This window comes from Podarcis melisellensis (assembly GCF_964234715.1).
Source record: "Podarcis melisellensis genome assembly, chromosome: 6".
Lineage (NCBI taxonomy): Eukaryota > Metazoa > Chordata > Lepidosauria > Squamata > Lacertidae > Podarcis > Podarcis melisellensis.
Genome location: NC_138538.1, coordinates 54,485,092 through 54,508,226, shown reverse-complemented (window position 1 = coordinate 54,508,226; position 23,135 = coordinate 54,485,092). Strand labels below are relative to the sequence as shown.

The 23,135-nt window shown below is 39.4% G+C and overlaps 1 protein-coding gene across 7 annotated transcripts in view; it reads right to left on the bottom strand.

The window, feature by feature from the left end:
* Positions 1 to 23,135, bottom strand: part of ELAVL4 (ELAV like RNA binding protein 4) — a 93,286-nt gene that overhangs the window by 52,447 nt on the left and 17,704 nt on the right. The window contains exon 1 of one of the 7 annotated variants that reach the window (XM_081914019.1): positions 22,763 to 23,118. The exons of 5 other annotated variants lie outside the window; for them this stretch is intronic. In XM_081914019.1, coding sequence (XP_081770145.1) covers positions 22,763 to 22,786 — 24 coding nt within the window. In that variant the 5' untranslated portion in view covers positions 22,787 to 23,118. Of the gene's footprint in view, positions 1 to 21,495; positions 21,787 to 22,762; positions 23,119 to 23,135 lie in introns of those variants that run through there. One more of the 7 variants, XM_081914017.1, reaches the window with a different exon arrangement.

The window sequence follows — 23,135 nt, the reverse complement described above, 5'->3', positions numbered from 1 at the left end:
AGACAGACAAGTCAACAGTCAGCCTGTATATAATTCATGTAGAGTTGGCACTTTTTGACCCATGTTTAAAGAGCTATCTGTGCAGAACATAAAGCTGTTCCTCTCCTATCCCCTGACCATCAACAAAAAGTTTGGACTAAAAGGTGAGAAGAGGAAATGGAGCTCCATTTGCCTTATGCAAGTGCTGCACCTAAGCATTAGCCTCTAAATCTCTGCCTTTCCTGGAACACCCTTCCTTTTTCTTCAAACAACGCTCAGCAATAAAATGGTGGGGCAGAGGCAGCATGCTGTTCCACAGAGCATTAAGCTCTCCCCAGACCAAAATATTGTAATTCAAAGCCTAACACCCAAACACACACAGAGCTCCTGAAAAGTGGGCTTTCCTATTCCCGTACATCATGTTGCACACTTGGTAGAGCCCATCCCTCTCTATTTAAGTTATCAAGAAAGCCTTCAGGATGCACAAGCAACATGTGCATATTGGAGTTTCCAAACCTAGATGTAATAATAATAAAATAATAATAATATTTTATTATTTATACCCCACCCATCTGGCTGAGTTTCCCCAGCCACTCTGGACGGCTTCTAACCAAGTGTTAAAAACAATACAGAATTAAATATTAAAAACTTCCCTAAACAGGGCTGCCTTCAGATGTCTTTTAAAGAGAAGATAGCTGCTTATTTCCTTCACATCTGAAGGGAGGGCGTTCCACAGGGCGGGCGCCACTACCGAGAAGGCCCTCTGTCTGGTTTCCTGTAACCTCACTTCTCGCAATGAGGGAACCGCCAGAAGGCCCTCGGTGCTGTATCTCAGTGTCTGGGCTGAACAATGGGGATGGAGACGCTCCTTCAGGTATACAGGAGCGAGGCCATTTAGGGCTTGGTGGAGCTGAATTGGGGCACTGCCGTAAACTTTGCAGTAGATGGAATCTTTCAGAGACAACACACCATTGCAAATATGCCTGAAATCTCACAGGATATACAACTACATATCTGGAACCCTGCAAGGGAAGAGTGGCTTGAGGAACAATCACTTGGAATAGTATAATGGCAGGTGGATAGGTGGTTCTCCCTGTTACTCTATATCCACCCTATTACTCTTGCCTCTTCTGTTTACATTCCCTCTTCCCGTTATCTCCACTTATTTGGCAAAGTGGTGGTATCAACAAGGACAACTTAAATTACAATAACCTTTATTGTAGCTTCTAAACTCAGTTGCCCCAAAGCCTAAAGAAGAGGTTGCCAACGTGGCTTATTCCAGACGTTATTGGACTACAACTCCCACTGCCTCTGATCAATACAGGGAAATGTTCATTTTCTTAAAAAATGTTAATATTCCCAGATGTCAAGCAACATCTGGGTATTGAACTGGAAAGAACCTCACATTGTAGAAATAAAATCTTTTAAATCCCAATCTGACTAGTGCATGTACATGAAAACATCTATTTTCAATAGGAAAATATGTTTGAATGAGCAACAAAAGTTAAAAAAAATAAAAACACCCAAATTATTAAAACAAGTTTGACCAGCATTCACAAACTAGCAATTTCTAAGTGAGCAAAGGGAACTGGGAAATATGGTAATAAAATGGAATCACTTTCCAATTGGTTGGATGGGTTCTGAAACTAAAAGGGAGGGGAAATACTCAAAGGGACTGTGAAAGTTTATAATGGCAAAGAAAGTCGCTGTGGTAAAATACAACTTATCAAAAATTCATTAACTATAATTTCATATTATTTCTAAATGTTAATTAATGAACAGACTTAGAAAATTATTTCATAAAATAAACACTGATAAATAATGCAGCATTCTGTTGTCAAAGGCAATTCTTTCATTATCATTCCAACATGCTTTTGCATGTCACAACAAAGTGTCAGAGGGGACCCATTGCAAACTTAAGACTTGTTGAAACGCACTCCTTTAAAATAATTATTTTCAACACTGTGCTCTACTCTGCAATTGCAAACTACAGCATGTATAGCATCCATGTTTCAGAACCTAACTTGTTGCCGACAGATTATGGTAGCTAGTCTATGCATCTAAAACAAAATACAAAACACAGTTATACTCCAAAATATTTTTTAAAATATAAAAAAAATTGTCCAGTAGCACCTTAGAGACCAACTAAGTTTGTTCTTGGTATAAGCTTTTGTGTGCATGTACACGATACCATGCACACGAAAGCTTATACGAAGAACAAACTTAGTTGGTCTCTAAGGTGCTACTGGACACTATTATTATTATTATTATTATTATTATTATTATTATTATTATTATTATTATTTATATATTCTGACTGTGTCAGACCAACACGGCTACCTACCTGAATCTACAGTTATACTCCTTTCTTGATTATCTGAATCCAGTCTGAATCCCTATATTAATTCAGTCCAAGTTACAGCTAATAGACAGAAAACCCATGTCCAATTAATCAAGTATTTTAAACACACACTAAGTAATTAAGTTAATATGATAAACTCAATCTAGGGGTATTAGTTCCACCCATCATGACTTTAGTAGTGTCAGCTGCCAAACTGTGGTCCCTTGCATGCTCCTTTTACAAACAAACAAACAAACAAACAAACAAACAAACAAACAAACTCCCTTCTTGTTTATACAACACCAGGCATCATAGAGGTCTCACTCCGACTATACTTCTAAAAAGCTGAAATGAACTTTGCCAATAATATTGCACTGGGAGATTGTATTCTTGATCCCCCCCCCCCCAGTCTTCAGATTCCAATAAATTAGGTGATGAGATACTCCTAACTTTTTGTGCCACACACTTTGGCAGCTTCTTGATTCTTCCTTTGTGGCTGATAGGGATGTGGGAGAAAATGGATTCAGTTTGCTTTTAAAAGCAAATTTTCCCAATTCACACTTTTTGAAATAATATGCAAACTATAACACAGCCATCCTCCACAATTCACATCTCCAATGTTTGCAATATTGTTCTCCAGCCGTGTAATATGTAAAATATCCCTACAGTAGTGTACAGTGTGCATATAAATGCATTTATTAGTGGAAAATACAAATACTTTGCAAAAAAAATGCATGTTAAAAAGAATCCATGCAAAAAATTGTATATTAAGAGAAATTTGCATTTTAAAAATCACAACCTGATTTGAAAATGTGAAGAATCGAACTGAATATTGGGGGGGGGGGGGAGCCAAAAATTAACATAGTCACCCATCCTCAGTTGCTGGTATAGCACTACTACTCCAGGAAATGAAGAATTAAAATGTGAGACCCCAAATCCTTCATCTTGTGCAGACATGATAAACCCATATTTCCACTAGCCAAAATGTTAGAAGAATACTAGAAGAAAGCAAGAGGATATACTGATGATCCTTGTGAACAAATCACACCAGTTAATGTCTTTTCTCTTACTTCCAGCCTATCTCTCATGTCACACTTGGACCAAGACAGAAATGCCCCTCAAGTATAAGGGAAATTCAAACCCAAGGTTTTCAAGTGTTGATTTGAAAGGGTAGTCACAACACAATCTCATACATGCAAACTCAAAAGGAAGTCTCAATAAGATGACTGGAGCTTATTCCTAGAGAAGTGGACATAAGGTTACAGCTTTCAACAAATACTTAATTTCTTCTATTTAAAACATTGGGATAAATGCTTAAATTTGTTTAGATTGAGCAATCAATGTCATCTTGATATGTGTTAGCTACTGCATAGTTTTAGTATTTTATTGGAGGTAATCATGATAACGTGCTTCAAGGACAGGGCATAATCTCTTAATATATCAATCAATAAACTTATTCTTGTTTAAGTAGGCTGGTATCTGAAAAAACGCCGTGGAAATAATATAAAAGCTTATCTGTGGGACCTTCAAAAGTGTATTTGCTTCTCAATAACACAACTGCCAAGTTTCAATGTCAATTACTATTTTTATTAAAGCTTCTGTACTGCACAACAAGACATGCTATTATTTACTTAATAAATACATTATGAACTCAAAATAAAAGAGGAAAACTAAGTTTCAGAGTATCTCTGCCTCCAGGCAAATCCAATATCCCCGAAATAAATCTTTAACCCTCTGCATTTTGACACAACAACCTGCAAAAATGTATGAGGGTATCATCAACATTTTTCCAAAGAACCTTGGCGAAAAACAGAACTTCTTAGTTGCAGAAATAACTTGTCAAGAAAAATTAAAAGCTTCTGGTCTAATGGATGCTTATCAATGTCTAAATTTTTGAGTGACAAAACGTTACAACTTTTATATAAAATGTAAGATTCAGCCTGTAACATGAGTAAGTTAGAAATTGGCACTTTTATGGTTTCATACTACTGGGCACCGTAACAGGCAAAATACCTGCATAATAACTGAACTATAAATAACAAAAATATATTGAAGTTTATGTTTTAAACGTTTACAGGGTTTTATATTGTATTTTATGGGGAAGTATGCCTTCATATAATTGTAAATTGCTTTCTAAAATCATATATAATAGTGTCAAAAGCCAGGGCAAATAGGTGCATCTTCAGCCATGATATACACTGTGTAACAGATGCACCTATTCTAGGCAGAAATTCCACAATTTCAGGGATGCTAGAGAGAATCTTCTCTCCTGGGCTAACAACCCCCAAGATTTTGAGGGCATATGAACCACTTAAAATCCAAGAAGATCTGTAGGGAAAGAGGCCATCTTTCAGCTATTGGGACCTAAGTCATTTAGGGGTTTAAACATTAGCATGAGCATCTTAAACTGGGCCAGGAAACAGGCAATCAATGCAGCTGTTCTAAAATAGGGTTTATAAGCTCCAAATGGAAACCGAGCCAGTAATCTGGCTGCTGCGTTTTAGACCAACTGAAGTTTCCAGGTCATCTTCAAAGGCAGCCCAAAGTAGGTAATAACAAGTGCCTTGAATTGGAGCAAGAAACAAAGTGGAAGCCAGTATAATTTAAGCAAGACCAAAGTAATATGGTCAGGAAAGCGAGCAGTAGAAATTATTCTGGCTAAAACGTTTTGTACCAGCTGGAGTTTCTGAACACTTTTCAAGGACAACCCCACATGTAGTGTGTTTCCGTAATCTAATATGGATATGATTAATGGCTGTGTAACAATGGATGATCTGCTTTCTTCAGGAATGTGTGCGCTTGTATGCTACCCAAAGCTGGGAAAAGGCATCCCTAGATATTGCAGCTGCCTGTACATCCAGAAACCCCTCTAAACTGATCCTTTAGAAAAAGTACCAGAACAGGTTGTAATTCTGAACCCGGACTCGCATTTCTACCTTTGCATTTCTACTTCTGTCTCAGTTACATTAGTTGGTTTTTGACATACTGCATGAGAGAAATGGACTGGTTTGCACATCATATTAAATCAAGAACAAACTGTATCTTAATATACATGCTTCTGAAAAGTTATTGCTCTGCTTCTGCTGCGCTGCCAGAAACAAGGCAGAGTCTGCTTTGTCACAACAATCCAAATCCATGCTCTTGGTTTGTCTCCATCAAACCGTTGGGTTATCACTTTTGGTTTGTGAGTCTGCCTGGCTTCAGATGCAACAAGCCAAGACAACAAGAGTAGGGTCCAGAGCAGAATGAGTGTGTTCCAGCAGCAGACCGCACGATCACATGAAATGACCGTTTGTTTTTACTATACTTTAGTGTGGTGCATGAATTAGGCCAGTGATGGCCAAACTTTTGCCCTCCAGCTGTTTTGGAACTACAATTCCCATCATCCCTGGCCACTGGTCCTGTTAGCTAGGGATGATGGGACTTGTAGTCCAAAAACAGCTGGAGGGCAAAGTTTGGCCATCACTGAATTAGGCCAATGTCAATTCCCAAAAAGAGAGAAGAATGTGCTTATGGCTATGACTTTCTTTAAAAAGAATCCTAGCATAACATTAGGGCCAAAGAAGACTTGATGAGATCTCCTGCTGGTTTTTATTTTTCCATAGTATAACAGAAGTCATTGAAAAGGGAGAATCCAATCAGAGGGGCAGTAGCTCAATGGTACAGCCTGTGTTCTGCATTCAGAAAGTCCCAGAATTTTAAAGGATGGCTGTGCTTCAGTTTGAAAAGTGCAAATTAGGTAGGTCTGCCTTTAAAAGAGACTCATAGAACAGTGTCCCAAGAGTCATTGGACTGCAGGTATCACAGCTAAGAACTGAATCAGACATAAGAATTGAATAAAACTTCTGCTCCATCCCTATCTCACACGATATTACATTTGCTTTAGCCCTTGCTCTGCTACTGAGAGAGCCACCCAGACCCAGACAGGAGCGGCTCTATCTGATGGACAAAGCCATATTAGCCAGTAGCCCCTTACAAGGTGACAGGATGGTTACTACTACAAGGGCACACCGGTGAGAGCACCAAATTGGCTCCGCTGGTGAACCAGCAGAGACACAACCTTACCAGGAGGGCGAGACAAATGGAAGCAATGTAGATGCTGTGAAGCTATTGCTGCAGTCGTGGTCACAGAGCAAGTCGAGACTGGGACTAGTGAGTCCTGAGGGACATGCTGGAAACAAAGCAGAGCAGGAAGTGTACAAGTACCATATTTTTCATCCCATAGGACGCACCTAGTTCTTTTGGGGGGGGGGGGGAATAAAGGAAAAAATGTTTTCCTTTATTTCCCCCCCAAAACCAGGTCGGGGAATCCAAACCAGGTCGGGGAACAGCGGGATGGCGGCGCTCCGCTCCCCGCTGTCCCCCGAGCTTGTGGGGCTGCCCGATGTCTGTCCAAAGCGCGGGGCGCTCTGCTTCAGCGCTCCCCGCACAGCAGGCTGCGGATGTCTTCCCGAAGCGCCAGGCGCTCTGCTTTCAGCCCGCCCCGCGCTCCGGGAAGCAGGCTGCTATCCGCAGCCTAGAGAGCCCTGCGGGAACTCCCGCGGGTTCCCCAGGCTTGCTGATAGCTTCCTAAAGCCTGGAGAGCGAGAGGGGTTGGTGCGAAAGCCTGCATTCGCCCCATAGGACGCACACAGATTTACCCTTCATTTTTGGAAGGGGAAAAGTGCGTCCTATAGGGCGAAAAATACAGTAATTTACTTATATACAAGCTTCATTTACTTGTCGTTTTCATTATCTAGAAAGATACAAGACTATATCTGTAAGGTATGTCCAACTTACTGTATATTGTTAGGGGCCTGCAACTATTACCTTCCAAGTGTGAAAAATCCAAGATGGCTCTTAATGTGTAAAATTTGTGAGAATTAGAAAGCAAAAATTATGTGCCTTCTGACAATCACCAGTGCCCCATAGCCATATGCAACCTATCCTTACATAAATGTTTCTGAGCACAATAAAAGCCTGTTTTCACCAAGGTGTCACTCACAGAAAAAGAATTATCCCAGAAACTATGACAAAGACATATTTGCCAAATTTACTCCAATATTTATTCTAAACAGTGTTAGCTATAAACCCCTACATAGATTGCACTCTTGAGCTAGTTCTAGCATAATCACAGAGCTATGGCTTTTAAAGCGTTTGTTACAAGGCAAAAATAGCACATATATTTTTAATTAACCACAGCAAAATGACCACTGTCTGTATAGTCTCTGTTCACATTAGCAAACAGGTATTCTTGTGTTGTTGAGTTTGCTGCACTCATGATAGGTGAGGAACCCTTTTCTGTCCAAGGTCACCATTCCCTGGTGATTAACTTCTTGGGGGACACATGCCAATGATGAGTGGAACCATCTCTCTCTCTCTCTCTCTCTCTCTCTCTCTCTCTCTCTCTCTCTCTCTCTCTCACACACACACACACACACACACACACACACACAGAGTCATGGGCTGGTCAAATCAGGACGATGCAGTTACAGTGGTACCTTGGGTTAAGAACTTAATTCGTTCTGGAGGTCTGTTCTTAACCTGAAGTACCATTTTAGCTAATGGGGCCTCCCGCTACCGCCGCCCGATTTCTGTTCTCATCCTGAAGCAAAGTTCTTAACCTGAGGTACTATTTCTGGGTTAGTGGAGTCTGTAACCTGAAGCGTCTGTAACCCGGGGTACCACTGTAAATGGTTTGTAGGGACTCTGGGGAGGTGCCCAACTTGGGGGAGCCCGACAGTGAGGATACTGGAAAGGAGCCAAGTGGAGGATCCCTCAACCTGCTCGCCTTGCCTGTCCCTGCAACAAGAACCCCACGCCCTTCCTCCCTCTTCAGCCCTGCTTTCATCTCCAACACTTCCTCTGTGCCTCTAATGCCACCCATCTCAGAGCTGTCAGTCACTGGGTTGAGCTCTGCCTCTCTAGAGAGGTCAGACACACCCATCACCTAGGTTCTGAAAGTGGCCCAAGGAGGCATGAACAGATAGAGCAGAACCTGTCTGCCAAAAAACTGTCCCAGAACTTCAGGCTTGGGGTGGGGATGGAGAGGACACCACAGAATGCAGGAAGAGTAAAATCTCCTCTTACTATCTGCTCCCTCAGAAATTCCAGTAGCAATTAAGTTTTTAAAACTGCCTGCCAGTGGCAGTGTAAATGCCATGAGGGGGAGAAGCCAAGGAAGATACAGTGCAGGCATTAGCAATCGTGCCATTACTCTCTCAATGTGGCTGCCCTGCATGTGTTAGAAGCTGCTGGGAGTGTGCATGGGGTGAACCTTCTCACAGCTCACATACTTTTCTGCTGTTATCTAGTTTGCATTCAAAAATAAACTTGCTTTCTAGCCAAGAAATTCATTTTCTGTTTAAAATTACAGTGGTACCTCAGGTTAAGAACTTAATTCGTTCTGGAGGTCTGTTCTTAACCTGAGGCACCACTTTAGAGTTAATGGGACCTCCTGCTGCCACCGGAGCACAATTTCTGTTCTAATCCTGAAGCAAAGTTCTTAACCCGAGGCACTATTACTGGGTTAGTGGAGTCTGTAACCTGAAGCATATGTAACCTGAAGTGCCTGTAACCCGGGGTACCACTGTATTAAGCATTCTTTTGCTGTTTTTGTTTTGTTTAACTACAGTGTTCCTTATACTTGAAGCAAGTATCTGCAGAGATGAGAGAGGCTGAAGAATGACATATACGAACAGCATCACAATGCTGAGAACATCTATCTTTAAAAATATGCTTTGCTTCCAGTTTGAGGCAGTAATGCTTCTGAATACCAGTGGCTTGAAATCACAGGAGGGGAGAGTGGTCCTGCGCTTGAATCTTACTTGCTGGCATCCTATTGGCCCCTGGTTGGCCACTGTGAGAACAGGGTGCTGGACTACATGGGCCACTAGTCTGATCCAACAAGCTCTTCTTACGTTCTTATGATCAGATCTCTCATTGTTTTAACTCCTGAAATCTCTCCAACAAACTATGCACAATGGGAAGGTGAGCTTTCAATTTCCGCCACCTATCTAAAAAAAAAAAAAAAAAAAAAGTCAGAAATGTATGGATACATAGGCCATCTCTGCAAACACTTTGCAAATGGCTTAGCCCGTGACCAGCTAGAAAATGCTGAGGTTGCTAAGGAGGCAAGAGACAATCTTGGTTGTGAGTCTTGGGGTTTTATTGTTATTTTTTGGTTTATGTCTTTATGTTACTATCTTCAGATAGATAGAAAAGAGCAAGTAAGTAAGTTAATTTTATAATGGTTGCACCATAACCTATCCTCATACAGGGTCAGTGTTGCTTTCCTAAGTACTTGGGGGATGATAATTTAACTATCTGTTGTAATCTTCTACTGCTAGGAAACAAAGGACATAAGGGTCATAGTTCAACAGTTTAATAGCAGAACATGTCATTCATATATTTAGATTTCAGATTTAATTCCTCCAGTGTAGTAGGCCAGGGGGAACACCTCCCTCCCACCTCCACCAGAAAAACAACCCTACAAAATTCACCGTCACAGAATAAAGTGATGATTACGAGGCTAAATATGTTTCAGAGGACATAATCAAGGGATATTTGCCGTCAAAGTCAGAAAGAAAATATACATGTGCCAAGGTGATAAACCTCTACTGCCAGTTGCTGGGGACAAATAAGAGGTTGACAATCATTCTGTCCTGTTTGCAAACATATTTGTGACACGAGACTGGCCACCATCACAGACAATGCTATTCTAAACAGACCTCTAGTCCAATTAAACAAGACCATTTTTATCGGAGAAAATGGGTTTTCTTTATTCTTAGTCAAGTATGAATGGGTGGTGAGCCCAACACCATGGATTGTATCCAAGTAAACTATGCTCAGAGAAGGCCATTACTTTCAATGGGTGTATTCTGAGTAGGACTGGATACAACCTTGAGGCAGTACACATCCACAAAGCAATGGGCAATGCTAATGATCTATTTCTGCTCCCCCGTTACCCAGTCCTAAAACACACTTTCATTTGATGACACTGAAAACAGTGTGATTAATGATAATGTATTTGATTCTGTACAAGTAACTATCTTGAGAGAGAAAAAGAAAAAGTAGTGCAGAACAACATCAGCAGTGATTTCTTATGAAGGGAATTGGCGCTAGAGTAAAATTTGCAGAAAGCAGTGCAAGCGTATAATGTCCGGCCATCTAATGTTTGAGTCGCTCCTTTAGTGGGTACTTAATACTAAAAGCTGGAAATAAAAACATACTACTTTCTCTCACCGAATACCTGGAAATAAAAACATATAATCCTGTCTCACCAAATACATATCTTTTTATCTCCTATATCCAACCTTAGAATGGATTGTGGCCTTTAACAGGCAGGCACCAATTACCAGTTTGCAACAGAATAACAAACCATTCCTTGGGAAAGTATTTACAACCAGTTTATCTGGCAGATCTAGGATGAAGATAGAAAGTATTTTAGTGTTTCCTACTTGTGGAAGAGGCATGGCCATCTAAAGTGCTAATTCACTGTAAAATAAATAAAGTCTCATGTATGGACTGATGTGAGCATGGTTGGAAGGGAATGAACAACTTTGCTGAAGCAGCATCTGATGTATGCTCTGGGTGGGAGCTCACTTGAGACTCCCTTCAGTTCCACGATGAAAAGAAGGTAGGACATAAAAATATATATTATTAAAACAGATCCTTAGAAATGAAACATTTGACAATACTGAAATGTTTGTTTTACAGGTATGATTCTTTGGATATACAAGGGTGCACACTTTGACATGTAATCTAGGTCTGAAACAGGGGTCAGCAAACTTTTCCAGCAGGGGGCCGGTCCACTGTCCCTCAGAGCTTGTGGGGGGCCGGACTATATTTTGAAAAAAGAAGAACGAATTCCTATGCCCCACAAATAACCCATTTTAAATAAAAGCACACATTCTACTCATGTAAAAACACCAGGCAGACCCCCAAATAACCCAGAGATGTATTTTAAATAAAGGGGCACATTCTACTCATGTAAAAACACACTAATTCCTGGAGCATCTGCAGGCTGGATTTAGAAGGCGACTGGGCCGGATCCAGGCCCCGGGCCTTAGTTTACCTACCCATGGACTGAAACATATTCACAACTATTTTTAAAGGGGGTGGGGAGAGCTGAAATGATGGAAAGTTTAGAAATCAAAATTTAGAGGGAAAAGGTGTGCCAAAATGTTAAATTGTGGAAGAAGCTGAGAAGAGGGCACAAATGACACTAAATACTTCATGTAGTCAGATATTACTATCACAGATATTACCACTACCTGGATGAATACAAGGAGTATTTATTTTCTACTTCTATCAGTTGAACATCATGGCACTGTTACTCAAGTTCCCCCAGCAAAACTGTACTACTAAATCAGTTTACATGTTTTGTTTACAATTAAGTAGTATTTTTTGTTTTGTTTTTAAATGTATTTTTATTAAAGATTTATTGGTTTACAAAAGTATGTGCAATGTCTCTTTTCAAGTTACATTTTCTACAGATCAGTTGATATGTTACATGCTTTGCCTTTGAAAACATTTCTGGTGATATATGGTTATATTTAGAGGTTTTACACTATCACACCTGTAATTACAGCTGCTCACTAAAATTCCAGCAATATTTATTTAATAGATGACATTTTTAAAATACAGTGCCTCAACTCCTTGAACAGAAAAACTAACAGTGACAAAAACCCCTTCGGGGAATGTGGTGGAGAGTGTTGTGATAGGGCAAGCTGCAAGCATTCTTGGATAGCACTTCTATTGAGATCCATTTCTATTTGGGTCATGGTCTGTCCATGGAACCTTTACAGAGAACACAACCGGGAGGTGGGGGTGGGATTGCGACCTGGTTCTCACTTCTAGACCTTGCTGTGGTGTTTGATATCACTGAGCATGGTATCCTCAGCTTGGCTAGAGCAGCTGACAGAATGAGGCGTACAAGGAGCCATCCAACCATCTTAGGGACTCTACTGTGGATTTGTGTAGGCTTCACTCCTTAGCCTTTTCATCTCCCAAAGATATCCCGCAAGACAGAGGAGTTTTAGGATTAGTTTTCCTTCTCCTAGGTGAGCTACCTTGCCAGGTTGACAATCCCCATCTGCCACTCGCTTCCATCTACAGCACATGCGGAAACTGCTCTGATAGGATTTTATCAAACTTGACTGTCTCATTTTTACCTCTGAATCTAGTCTCAATACTACTTTTTATTTCTTTATTAGATGTATCAAATAAATGCATCTACCCTCCAATATTAAAACACAAGATCTAACACTTTTTTTAAAAAGGAAAACCCTCACATTAAATTTTAAAAAAAGAACTGCCAGCAAATAAAGGAAACTTTAAAACCAGGGATCAGTGCACTAATATTATATTATACTGCTTGGCAAATGCCTGCGGGGAAAGAACTGTCTTCAGCTGGTGGCACAAGACCAATAAAAAGAGGCTAAGGTAAGGATAAGGAGTTCTGCTATTTAGGTACACAAATGGAGAAGGATCTTTTCCATGTCCCATTGCAACCAACTGTGCCTAGGTCATTGCTGCGACATGGAGAATCCACTCTAGAAGGTCTGAAGGAATAGGCAGGATGGTATGGGAGGAGAAAACCTTTAGGTAACCAACATTCAAGTCACTTGTGGCTTTTAAAAGGTTATCATCAAGACTCTGAATTGCAGTTGCAGCAAAATGAAAACCACATGTCCCAACAACAAACTCCTCCAATAAGTTTAGCTGCTGCATTTGAACAAATTGGAGCTTCTGTAGACTCTTTAAAGACAGGATGTGGCAGCTATCTAGTCCCGAGGTAACTAAGGCATTTCTCAGCAGCCTGAAATGCTCAGGAGCAGGTGCAGCTGAATAAAAGAACAATACATTTTTGGTGCTTTGGGGTGCACTGTGTACCACGGTGAAAAGAGCACTAACCAAAGCAATGGCATGGTATACACATGGTCTAAGGGTCATGACTCCAGCATAGCTCTAGCTATGGAAAGTATATTCCAAGGGCAAAAAATGCACAAGATCTGCACAGAGATACCAAACACCTTCTGCTGCAACTTTTCAGTTATTCTAAAGCTTTTGAAAGACAGACAAGATGCTATATTGCTAAACCAGCAAGTTTTGCAAATATGAACTTAAGTTTGCACGTGAATAAAATACTTCATTGCTGTCAAATGTGAGCATCATGTAACAACACAGGCGAATGCTACACTGAAGAACAAACAGCAGATGACATATTACAAATGGAATATACTTCCTGCATAAAACTCTAAATGACCATTCAGTTACAGTCAGCTGGACATTTAAGGCAGTAATAAAGCCTTCTAATATATACATTGACAGAGGAAAATAGGAGCACTGTTGTTATGCTATGTTATGTTATGTTATGTTATGTTATGTTATGCTATGCCATGTTATGTTTTATGTTGTTATGCAAACAAGGTTTCATCATTGTGAACAAGTCAAGCCAATAAACTATTTTCAAATATAGGTTATAAATGTGTATAGTAATTGTCATGCAAAATTTCACCCTGAAAATATTGAAGTATACAAAATTCATTATATTCTATCAAAGCCAATATCTGATTCCCAAGACAGCTGAGGTTGTGACAGTCAAATAGGTAAACTTGAGATATTCAAGTTTAAACTACAGTTGTATCCAATATAACCATACAATATAAACAGTGTTTCCTTTCTTTCTATGTGCAACTCATCCTACAAAGAAATCTCAGATTAAAATGGTAAAATATAGATTATAGGATTATTATTATTTTTAAAAAAACACAAATTGGTTACCCTAAATTAACTGAAGTTTCCTCACCTGAAGTTGATCATGGCACTGCATACCATAACAAAATAATTGTGTAGAGAACAACTGAGATTAAATTCTGGTTACGAAACAGCTCTGCCCCTACAGGATTTGTAACACCTCACAAATGGTGCATGATGTTCAATTACTGTCCACCTGCATTCATACTGTCTCCTACTTTGTTCACAAATTGAGAATAATCTATCAGTTCATTTCAAGTGTATAGGACATGACAATGAAGTGATAATACAGGGAGCTAGCTATGTTGTTATGTTCAACCTACAGCCGCAGAAGGGCAGTTTAGGTCTGGCCTGCATATTCAGCAAAACGAGGCGACAGAGACAGGTCACAGGACGGGCTGCAGGCATAAATCATTTTTTTTTTTAATATTAAAAAATCCCCCTATGCAGAAGTTTCTCTGTAAGTGGAAAACTAGCATCTTAGGGCCTGGCACTCCCTATCACCTGCAGGTTTAAGTGGGTACTGCCTCATTCTACCATCTCATTCTGTTGCATGCGTATACCAGGACTTGGACTGCTGGGATCCAGACTGAAGCCTTTTAAAGACCAAAACTGTGGTGGAAAAATATTGCTTCCTCCTCCTTCACTAAAATGTGTTGCTAACTCACACCTCATGATTTCCTCACCTAACTAAACTTCCAACTAAAGTTGTATAAGAAACACAGTGTTAATTTCAGCTTTTATTTTCCACTTCATCAAATATTCAACTTACAAATATTTTTTTCAGATGTAGTGCTGGCAAAGAAAAGATACTAAAAATATACTCATTTTACGGAAATAGCAGTTCTACTGTTAAATATATACCACACTTTCTGAATGATCAAACATGATGTCAACTCATTAACCACATTCAAGATTCTCTGAGTAGGTTAAACTCGCAGTAAAGTTTTTGAAGTGTTCCAAACACATATGCTACTATGCAGAGCTACTGAATTGGTTCCTTCAAATGGGCACATTCAAAGCCGTTTTAGTTGCTATACTAACACTGCAATCCTAAATACACTTACCTAGGAGTAAAGATGTAATCTAAACCCCTCTTAATTGGGACTAAGCCCCACTGAATTCAGTAGAATGTGTATTGATGTAGCCATGGCCAGGATTGTGCTGCAGGTCAAAATGATTTCAATGAAGCTTACTTCTGTATAGATGAGACTAGGATTGCATTATAAGTTTGCCTTTACAATGCATGAATCTGTCTAGACCTGGCTAATTCGCTACAATAGCTGTTCTTACAGAAAGAACAACTGATGCTCCACAGCTGTAGCCCTCCTTAAGTAGGATTAAGCCTCAATGAATTCAGTGGAGCTTGCTTCTTAAAAGACTCCTGCAATGTGGCACTGTAAAAGCTGCACCTTAACAGCATACCTGGCACACATTAGAAAGAGATATGGATATTTGTGTAATAAAAAATACATGCATTTCAACAGCAGCACAGATCAATACAGGCCAAAAGAAAAAAGGGGTAAGAGAGACATCACTGTATATGTTAATTATAAAATTATAAAATATAAATTATAAAATCTACAAGTTCAAAGTTGACACTGAAAATGAGCTGTTAAAAACTGCTCACTGCATTCAAGCAACATTTTATCTGGATCCCATTTCTATTTCTGAACTACCACGTTTGTTTCAGACTAAATGTAAGACCAAAACCTGTAGATAAAGTTGAACCAATATGTTATACCATTGCTTCCCATGCCTTTTGTGCAGGATGCCACTGTCTGGTGGATCAGCAGCTGCCAGGCTGTGGCTTCCCCAGCCAGTTCTTGCAAGGTCCCACAGGATCTGGCAAGAGTACTAGGTGGGCAGGATGGTCAAGGTCACTCTGTTACGCATTCTATACTTTGTGATGACCTTGGGTGGAATGGCATTGGGCAGGATCTAAACATAATGAGAACCTCCATAAGAGGTCTTGGGATGGTGGGGGGATAATCAAGCCACACCCCTAGATCAAAAGGGGCCCGGCCTCCCCCCCCCCCAGCTGCCCAGTGGGAACCCAGATGCCTGGTCTACACCACATCAGAGTCTAATGCTGGCCAACTCTCATGGGTGCTTCCCAAATGTCTAGTAGCAGTATTTATTCCAACATTGATTCAAACGAAGACCAGATCCTTGCCCGACTGCCACGCCAACACCGCTTATCTGCTGAATAATCCAAAATAAATAAGTGGCCTGCTTCATCCCAAAAATATGTATTTGTTGCGCTCATTGCCATTGCACTAATGAGCCGCAACTGCTGCACTAGGATTACCTTCAGTTCAATAACTAATTCAGTACTAAGAAATGCTTATAGGCAGCACCAAAAAAGTGCCAGTGTTAGATGGATGGTGGCAGAAGAAAAGACCATGTATGCTTCTTTGACTTTATGAGCAGACAGTTAATGTAACACATTTTAGATGGTGGTTCAACCTTCAAAACACATGTCTCTTTCAACTCCCAATAGCTGGTGGGCATACCCTGTTCTAGCTTTTTTATTTTATATGGTTCAACCTTCTCCCTTTGTATTCTACTTGAATGTTTCACCTTAGCTCAACTACTAGCACCTTTCAAAATATCCTAAAGGTTGCAGAAGATTTTGGAAAAGGTATCTGAATGTTTCAGTGGGCATTTCAATCTGACTCCAGAGGGAATTAAAATCTAGAGTCTAGGTCTGTAGGTAAACAGAATACTGTAATTCAACTGTCTTTAGGCCCAGATTTTGACAGGAAATTCTGCAGTTAGGCTTCTTAAATTTCATTGAGGTCACTAAGATTTAAGCAGCTTGAATGCAGAATCACAGCCTTTGTCTTTTAAGCTTGTGATAAACACCAGACTGATTTCCATTTTTATATGCACTGACAGGAAGCTTTCAAGGCCAAATGTATGTTAACACTATTCTCATATGAAATATGTCTAATCTTAATTATCAGTGTGCTTTAGTGATGATAAACATTAACAGAATAAGAATACCCTTGTATTCCACAAAAAGTAGAACACAAGTGTAGGATGTTGTTTTTAATGGAAAAGCTGTTTTAGGGTTAGGTTTTTCTTACGACAACCAATATGTCTTGAAATCAGTGGGGCAGAGGATTCTGTAATTCTTATGTAAGCTGATAATACAGTAGGGTCTTAGCCATTAAAAGGCCAGCTCCAGTTAGAACTAACTGGTGGGGAAATTTGCCCCACTACTACTTACTTCTATGTTAATTCCAAAATACCTTTGTTAGAGAAAGCGATGGAAAAGACAACACTCCTTTATTAACTATAATTCAGCTTGGAGAGTTTTTAAACAAGTTTGACTGCTACACTTCATTTTTCACAGCTCTTTCCCACTGCTAAGTCTGCTTACAGAGGGCACTTTATGAAGATGGAGCCATTCTGCTATTTTTCAGGTGCAACCTGGAGAATAAATACACTAACCAGCAGAGTGAATATCAAAAAGGCTATTCTGCAAGGCCAACTTACATTACCAGCCAGAGTAAAGTACTGCTTATTGTTAAAATACAAGTGAATTTCTAACATTGCCTATAAAACTTCTAGGTTACAACGCAGGTGTATTTCTGGTCAATATTCCAATCTACAGGGAGTTAGAAATAACAAGTGTCTACATATCATATCAATCAAAAAGCAAATATGCCAAGGGCAATGCAAAAGTGATCAGAATTTAAAGATGCTATCTACTGGAAAGGATCCAGTGGTATCACAGTCCAAAGCCAACACTCAGAAACACTTAAGTACGCACAGAAGCGCTTTGCAAGGATTTTCCTTGAAGTGTTACAAATGACTACAACTTCTACATTCATGTGCATCAGTTTCAAGTAAACAGGCAAACAGAATGTCCCCTGTAACATCAAGGTTTAGGATCACTGAAATGGCACACAACACATTGGATCAACACCCAATCCAGTGCTCCTGCATGTGCAGATAACCACATATGCCCACAGCATTGTCTCTGCTGGTTTTAATGATACAAGCTAATTTAAAATTAAAGTACCTCTTAAGAGGCCAGGCCAAGGACATCTCATCTGCCCATCACGGTAGAGTACTGGGCATAATTGTGTTCACCTTAGCAACAAAGGAACATTTCAGCATTTTATATATGTTCTCATTCCCAAATATAGCCCCAGCCAGCCTTGCATAGAGCATTTCTAAAAAGCATGTTCAGCCTTTAACTGACCTTGTTTCTTCAATGTTCTCTCTGCCTTTTTATCCAATTTAATTAAGGGTTTCTCGCTGCTTCTTGGTATTTCCTGGCTCTTCTAGATTACTACTTCATATTAAAAGGTACAGTTAAGGGAAGAATAATGGATGGGAATTATTCTCCGTTTCCTCTTTACTTCTACAGGGCCCCATGGGCACAAAAGCTGTGCCATGGCTAAAGCAAACTAATGTAGTTATTAGAGAAAATAAATAGCCCTGGCCATGGAGGTAATTCTTAATGAATTAATACATAAATGATTTCTAGTTGTGGGAACCCCATCAAATTATTACAAATATTAAATATATGTTCGCCATATACAGCTACACGGCTTTTTAAAAACACTGCTGCTCCAAAACTATTGTCAAAACAATTAATAAGGGAATGTTTTTGCTGCCCCATGCTATCATTTAAGAAGAAACATAGATAATAATTAAAGCAAAAAGCATACGAAGTCAAGCTATTGACACTTCTACTACACGAATTCAAAATTTGTCCATTATCTCTCATACTGGATTGGTACATTCCCTCCTGTTTATCCCTTCATTTCCCCTTGACAGCTTAGTTTACACAATTTTTGCAATGGCATATAAATTTACTACCTCTGCTTTCTTTTCTTCAACTCTAAGCTAGTGACCTATAAGTCTTCTACACTTTAAGGTGTTTAGGAGATCGCCTGAAGGAATAGCTAAGTAAATTTTGAACATTGCTGATAGCTCTCCTGTACATAGTAAATCTGTGTTTAATGTAAACGAACATATTCTTCACTGGTTATAAAAAACTAAAAATACAGGATAAGTTTAGCCAAAGTACTTTTTAGAAAGGGGTGAAAAGAACAAATGTTTTCACTGAATTATGTATTTTTCTACCATAGGATTATGTACATCTCATGCATCCTTGTCTGTTCTCACAGAAGACCAAATGTGTTTAGCTTAACTAAACCAAAGCAATAGAAGCATAAGTGCGCACATGCTCACATGCATAAACACGCAGACACATACACCCCACTCACTCATCTACCTCTGAGAGAGGAGCAGAAATGGCAGAAGATGGGCAATTGCCTTTCCAAAAGGTACTGGCCAATTTTACAAAATCTGATGCCATCAGTGATTCAGCCCTGCATAAAATTTCTTGCAATTCTTTTCTCCCTAAACCCCAATGACATTGAAAAAAAATACTGCATTGCAGTATTTGCCAGTGTATCAGAGGGTATTCTGTCAGATGCCCCAAAGTCAAACCAAATAAGAAGGCATATAATCACATATAGTAAATGCCACACAACAGAGAAACTGAAAAGTGTGACAACGCTGCGAGTGCAATTAAATATTCAAGCTGTACTCCATGCCCACTCTGTATCTTAAGGTCCTGGATTATGTACAAAAATATCAAGGATTTATATACTCCTGAAGTTACTTTATGTGGGTAATCATGCACAGCCTAGAACCATAACCTCTCCACAAGGTCATGCATACGCAAGACTTAATATTACATATGTAGTAACTCCTAACAAGCTTTCCCAGCGACATACTAGGCATTCAAAAGTTTTTAAAACATAACTTATGGGGCAAAGCATGTGGAAGATTGAAAAAAGAAAGAAAGAAAAGGTGTTACCAAAAAACAATTTATTTAGATTCCATAACACTGAAAAAAATAATCCATTGAAGTTTGAACTCTTCTATGCCTATTAAGAACAGAATATAACCAAGCCCACCACTGGAAGCATCCTTTTGTTGTCATTCTTTTCTTGGTCACCCTTTTGTTGTGATTCTCTAATACAACATGTTAGTTCTTCCTTTACCAACGCAGCCAAAAGAGGCAACAAAAAGAAAGGAGCCAAAGGAAAGATGTCCACCTAGAAGAGCATCTTTCTACGTAACGTGCCAGTTTCATTAGTTATGTGCACTGCAATAAGAATAATTATAAATTAAAGAATGGAGTCAATATTTAAGCAATCCATAAATTGGACTATTTGTCCTGATAGAATTTTGTAAACTATAGATATTTAAATAAAATGCTTCACACATCTCACCTGCTTTAGGTATCCAATTAAAGGTTCAGTGCAGAAACAATCATAAATAATCTGCTGGTTTTATATATTTTTCTTCTACAAAGGTTCTATTCATAAGCTTTCATGTTATCCAAGAAAATCTTATGTGTATAAGCTAACAGTAAATAAAGAGCCACATATACATAGAAGCTATGGATATTACATCCATCTCTGACACCAAAAATCTAATAGCTCAATGCCAATGAGACATATGTAAGGAGAAAATGAAAATCTACACTAAAATTGTGTAGAGTAGATGAAAGGAAAACCCTAAAAAAACACCTACCAAAATGATTCAAGAAAACAATAGAGCTGTATGCCGATACTCTTTGAGAATGGGGAGGGAGACACTCAAGTCTGAATGTGGAATGAAGATTATGAACATAATATTGCATCTGAAAATGATTTTTTTAAATTCATCAGAGTTTTCATATATGAACCCATACAACTTTCTTTTTCTATATAGTGACATGGTCAATTTCGTCTACCCTGAAGTCTCCAAAAGAATTAGTTAAGGAATGAAATCCAAGCAGACTTGATTTCTCGTCTTTTAATCCTTCTAAACACTAGCATTTTCATTCTAACCGATCATTCAAATTATGTGCCAAAGAAAGGGAATGCGAAATTTGGCAAGTATAAAAGGTGTGCCCCTGTATTTCTGGTATGCTTCTCTTTTATCCTTGCCATACATTCCGGGCATGTGCATCCTTAGCCTTCTGTATTATATTTACCATCACCTGCCAACCAACAAAGTCTTCTAATGCTTTACATGCCTTTTACCTTCTTTTAAGAGGTGCTATGCTATTATATTGTGTCCGACAACATATGGCACCATAAAAATTAGCAACAGATACTTAAGTTTGTTCTTAACAGCACCTAGCTTATATTTTTGTATTTTAAGTACCGCTTCACAAAAGACAGATAACGTATTGCGATAAAAGATCTGTAAGACTGTGGAAATTAAGTTGGGTAGGAAAAAGAGTAGTTTCATTATATTTGAAATCTGTGATTCCATGCATAAACTAAATGGCAGGCTGTATTTGCATTAAATAATGATTCCACTACAGAACCATGGCATTTCATAAAACACACAACAAACAGCACTTCCACATAAAAACCTTTACTTAGGGTAAGTTTGTGCACAGTTCTCACCCTGACATTTGATGAATACTCTAAGAGAGCATTTGCAAGTCTGCTAGTTCCATTCAGCATCCTGTATCCTTATAGTGTTCTGCTTCCCTTGCGCCTTGTACTTTCTTGCACATGCAATTTCACATCAGAAATAAAATGGTTAAAGAGCCCCCACCCACCATATGCAGAAAAAGAACAGATGCAGGAAAAAAAAGGATTCTAGAAATCACTGTAAGCTTGAGCCAGAAATGTAATTAACACTTATTTATAAAGAATAATTAAAGTTGTGACTGCCACAAAGAACACCAAAGATAATTGAGGTAGCCCCAGAATTTTTTTACGCTGTTTGCAGTATTCCCACATGACTGCCACCTGCTCCCCCACTCAGCTTCCCCAATGCTCGTTTCCCCGGCAACCTTTCATTGGCTTTTCCTCCCAGCTATCGCTTTCAGTTCGGCTGCTCAGTCTAATCTTATTTGTTTTACACCCATCAAAACAAGCAGCTAGACAAAGAAATCCTATAAGAATAGGGAAAAGACCATAGCTTTGTTTCCCAGTTTATAATAAATATCCAGAGAGAGAAGAGGGAACGCCTGCAAAATGTTTAATTGAAACAAAAGTAGGAAGAATGAGGTGAATGTTAATGCCTTTTCCCTCCCTCCTGCTGCCCCCCACCTCCGTGATTTGCTCTGTTCTGAAAGATTCAAAAGTCCATATTTGATAGAGCCATTTTGCACAATCTATAAGGAAAGCACAAGAAACAGCGAGGGGGGTGGTGGGGAGAATGGGGGGGGGGGTAGAGAGGACAAGTCATGTAGTTTCTGATTTTTCTCTGCTGGAAGAATGCTCCAAAAATAGAAATACTACTATCACACCAATGGATTTAACTTCCTTCGGCAGAAAAGAAAGCACCCTTGTTTCACAATAGCATTCGGATTCTACGGCAACAGTACATGCAGTCATTAGATTTCAACTTAGCAATCGTGTAGCACAAATGAAGATTAAAAGGCGTCTTGTGCTGGGGACACACTACAAAAGCACCGCGACTGTCAGCGGAGATCATCCAAATGCATGCTCACTGGATGAAACACTCAGTGCCACGACACTTGACTATATTTATATAATAGTTGTACATACACATTACATACACAGGTGCCCCCATTAAAAGCCAAAACGACCTGTAATTTTATTTATGGCTCACAATCTGCCACCCTAAACAAGCATAATTCACAAGGCATACCAACTGCACCAAGCCTATATGGACAGTTTGCTGCCGGCATCCACTTACCATTTTCAAGCCATTCCACTCCATCTGTGATCACAAAGATGGACCCTTACAGCCCCGCACAGTGTCAAAAGCAAAAAGAACGTTATGTAAAAGCTGACATTCCTTCTTACAGAACTCCTGCCCAACGATGCAACAAATCGGCATATACTAGGCGCTGGTACACATACAAGCCGCCTCCTCTTTTTATGAGGTCATGACAGGAAACTCTTTGAAATACAATATGCAGCATTTACTGAAGCTCCTATAAATCACTCTCTTAGAAAAAAGGAAGGAAGGAAGAAATACCATGCCTACTGCGCAATACACCAAACCAAAAAGTATCAGTCCCAAGGCAATTGCCTCATTTTATTTTTTTCAAGGATTCCATTTTTCG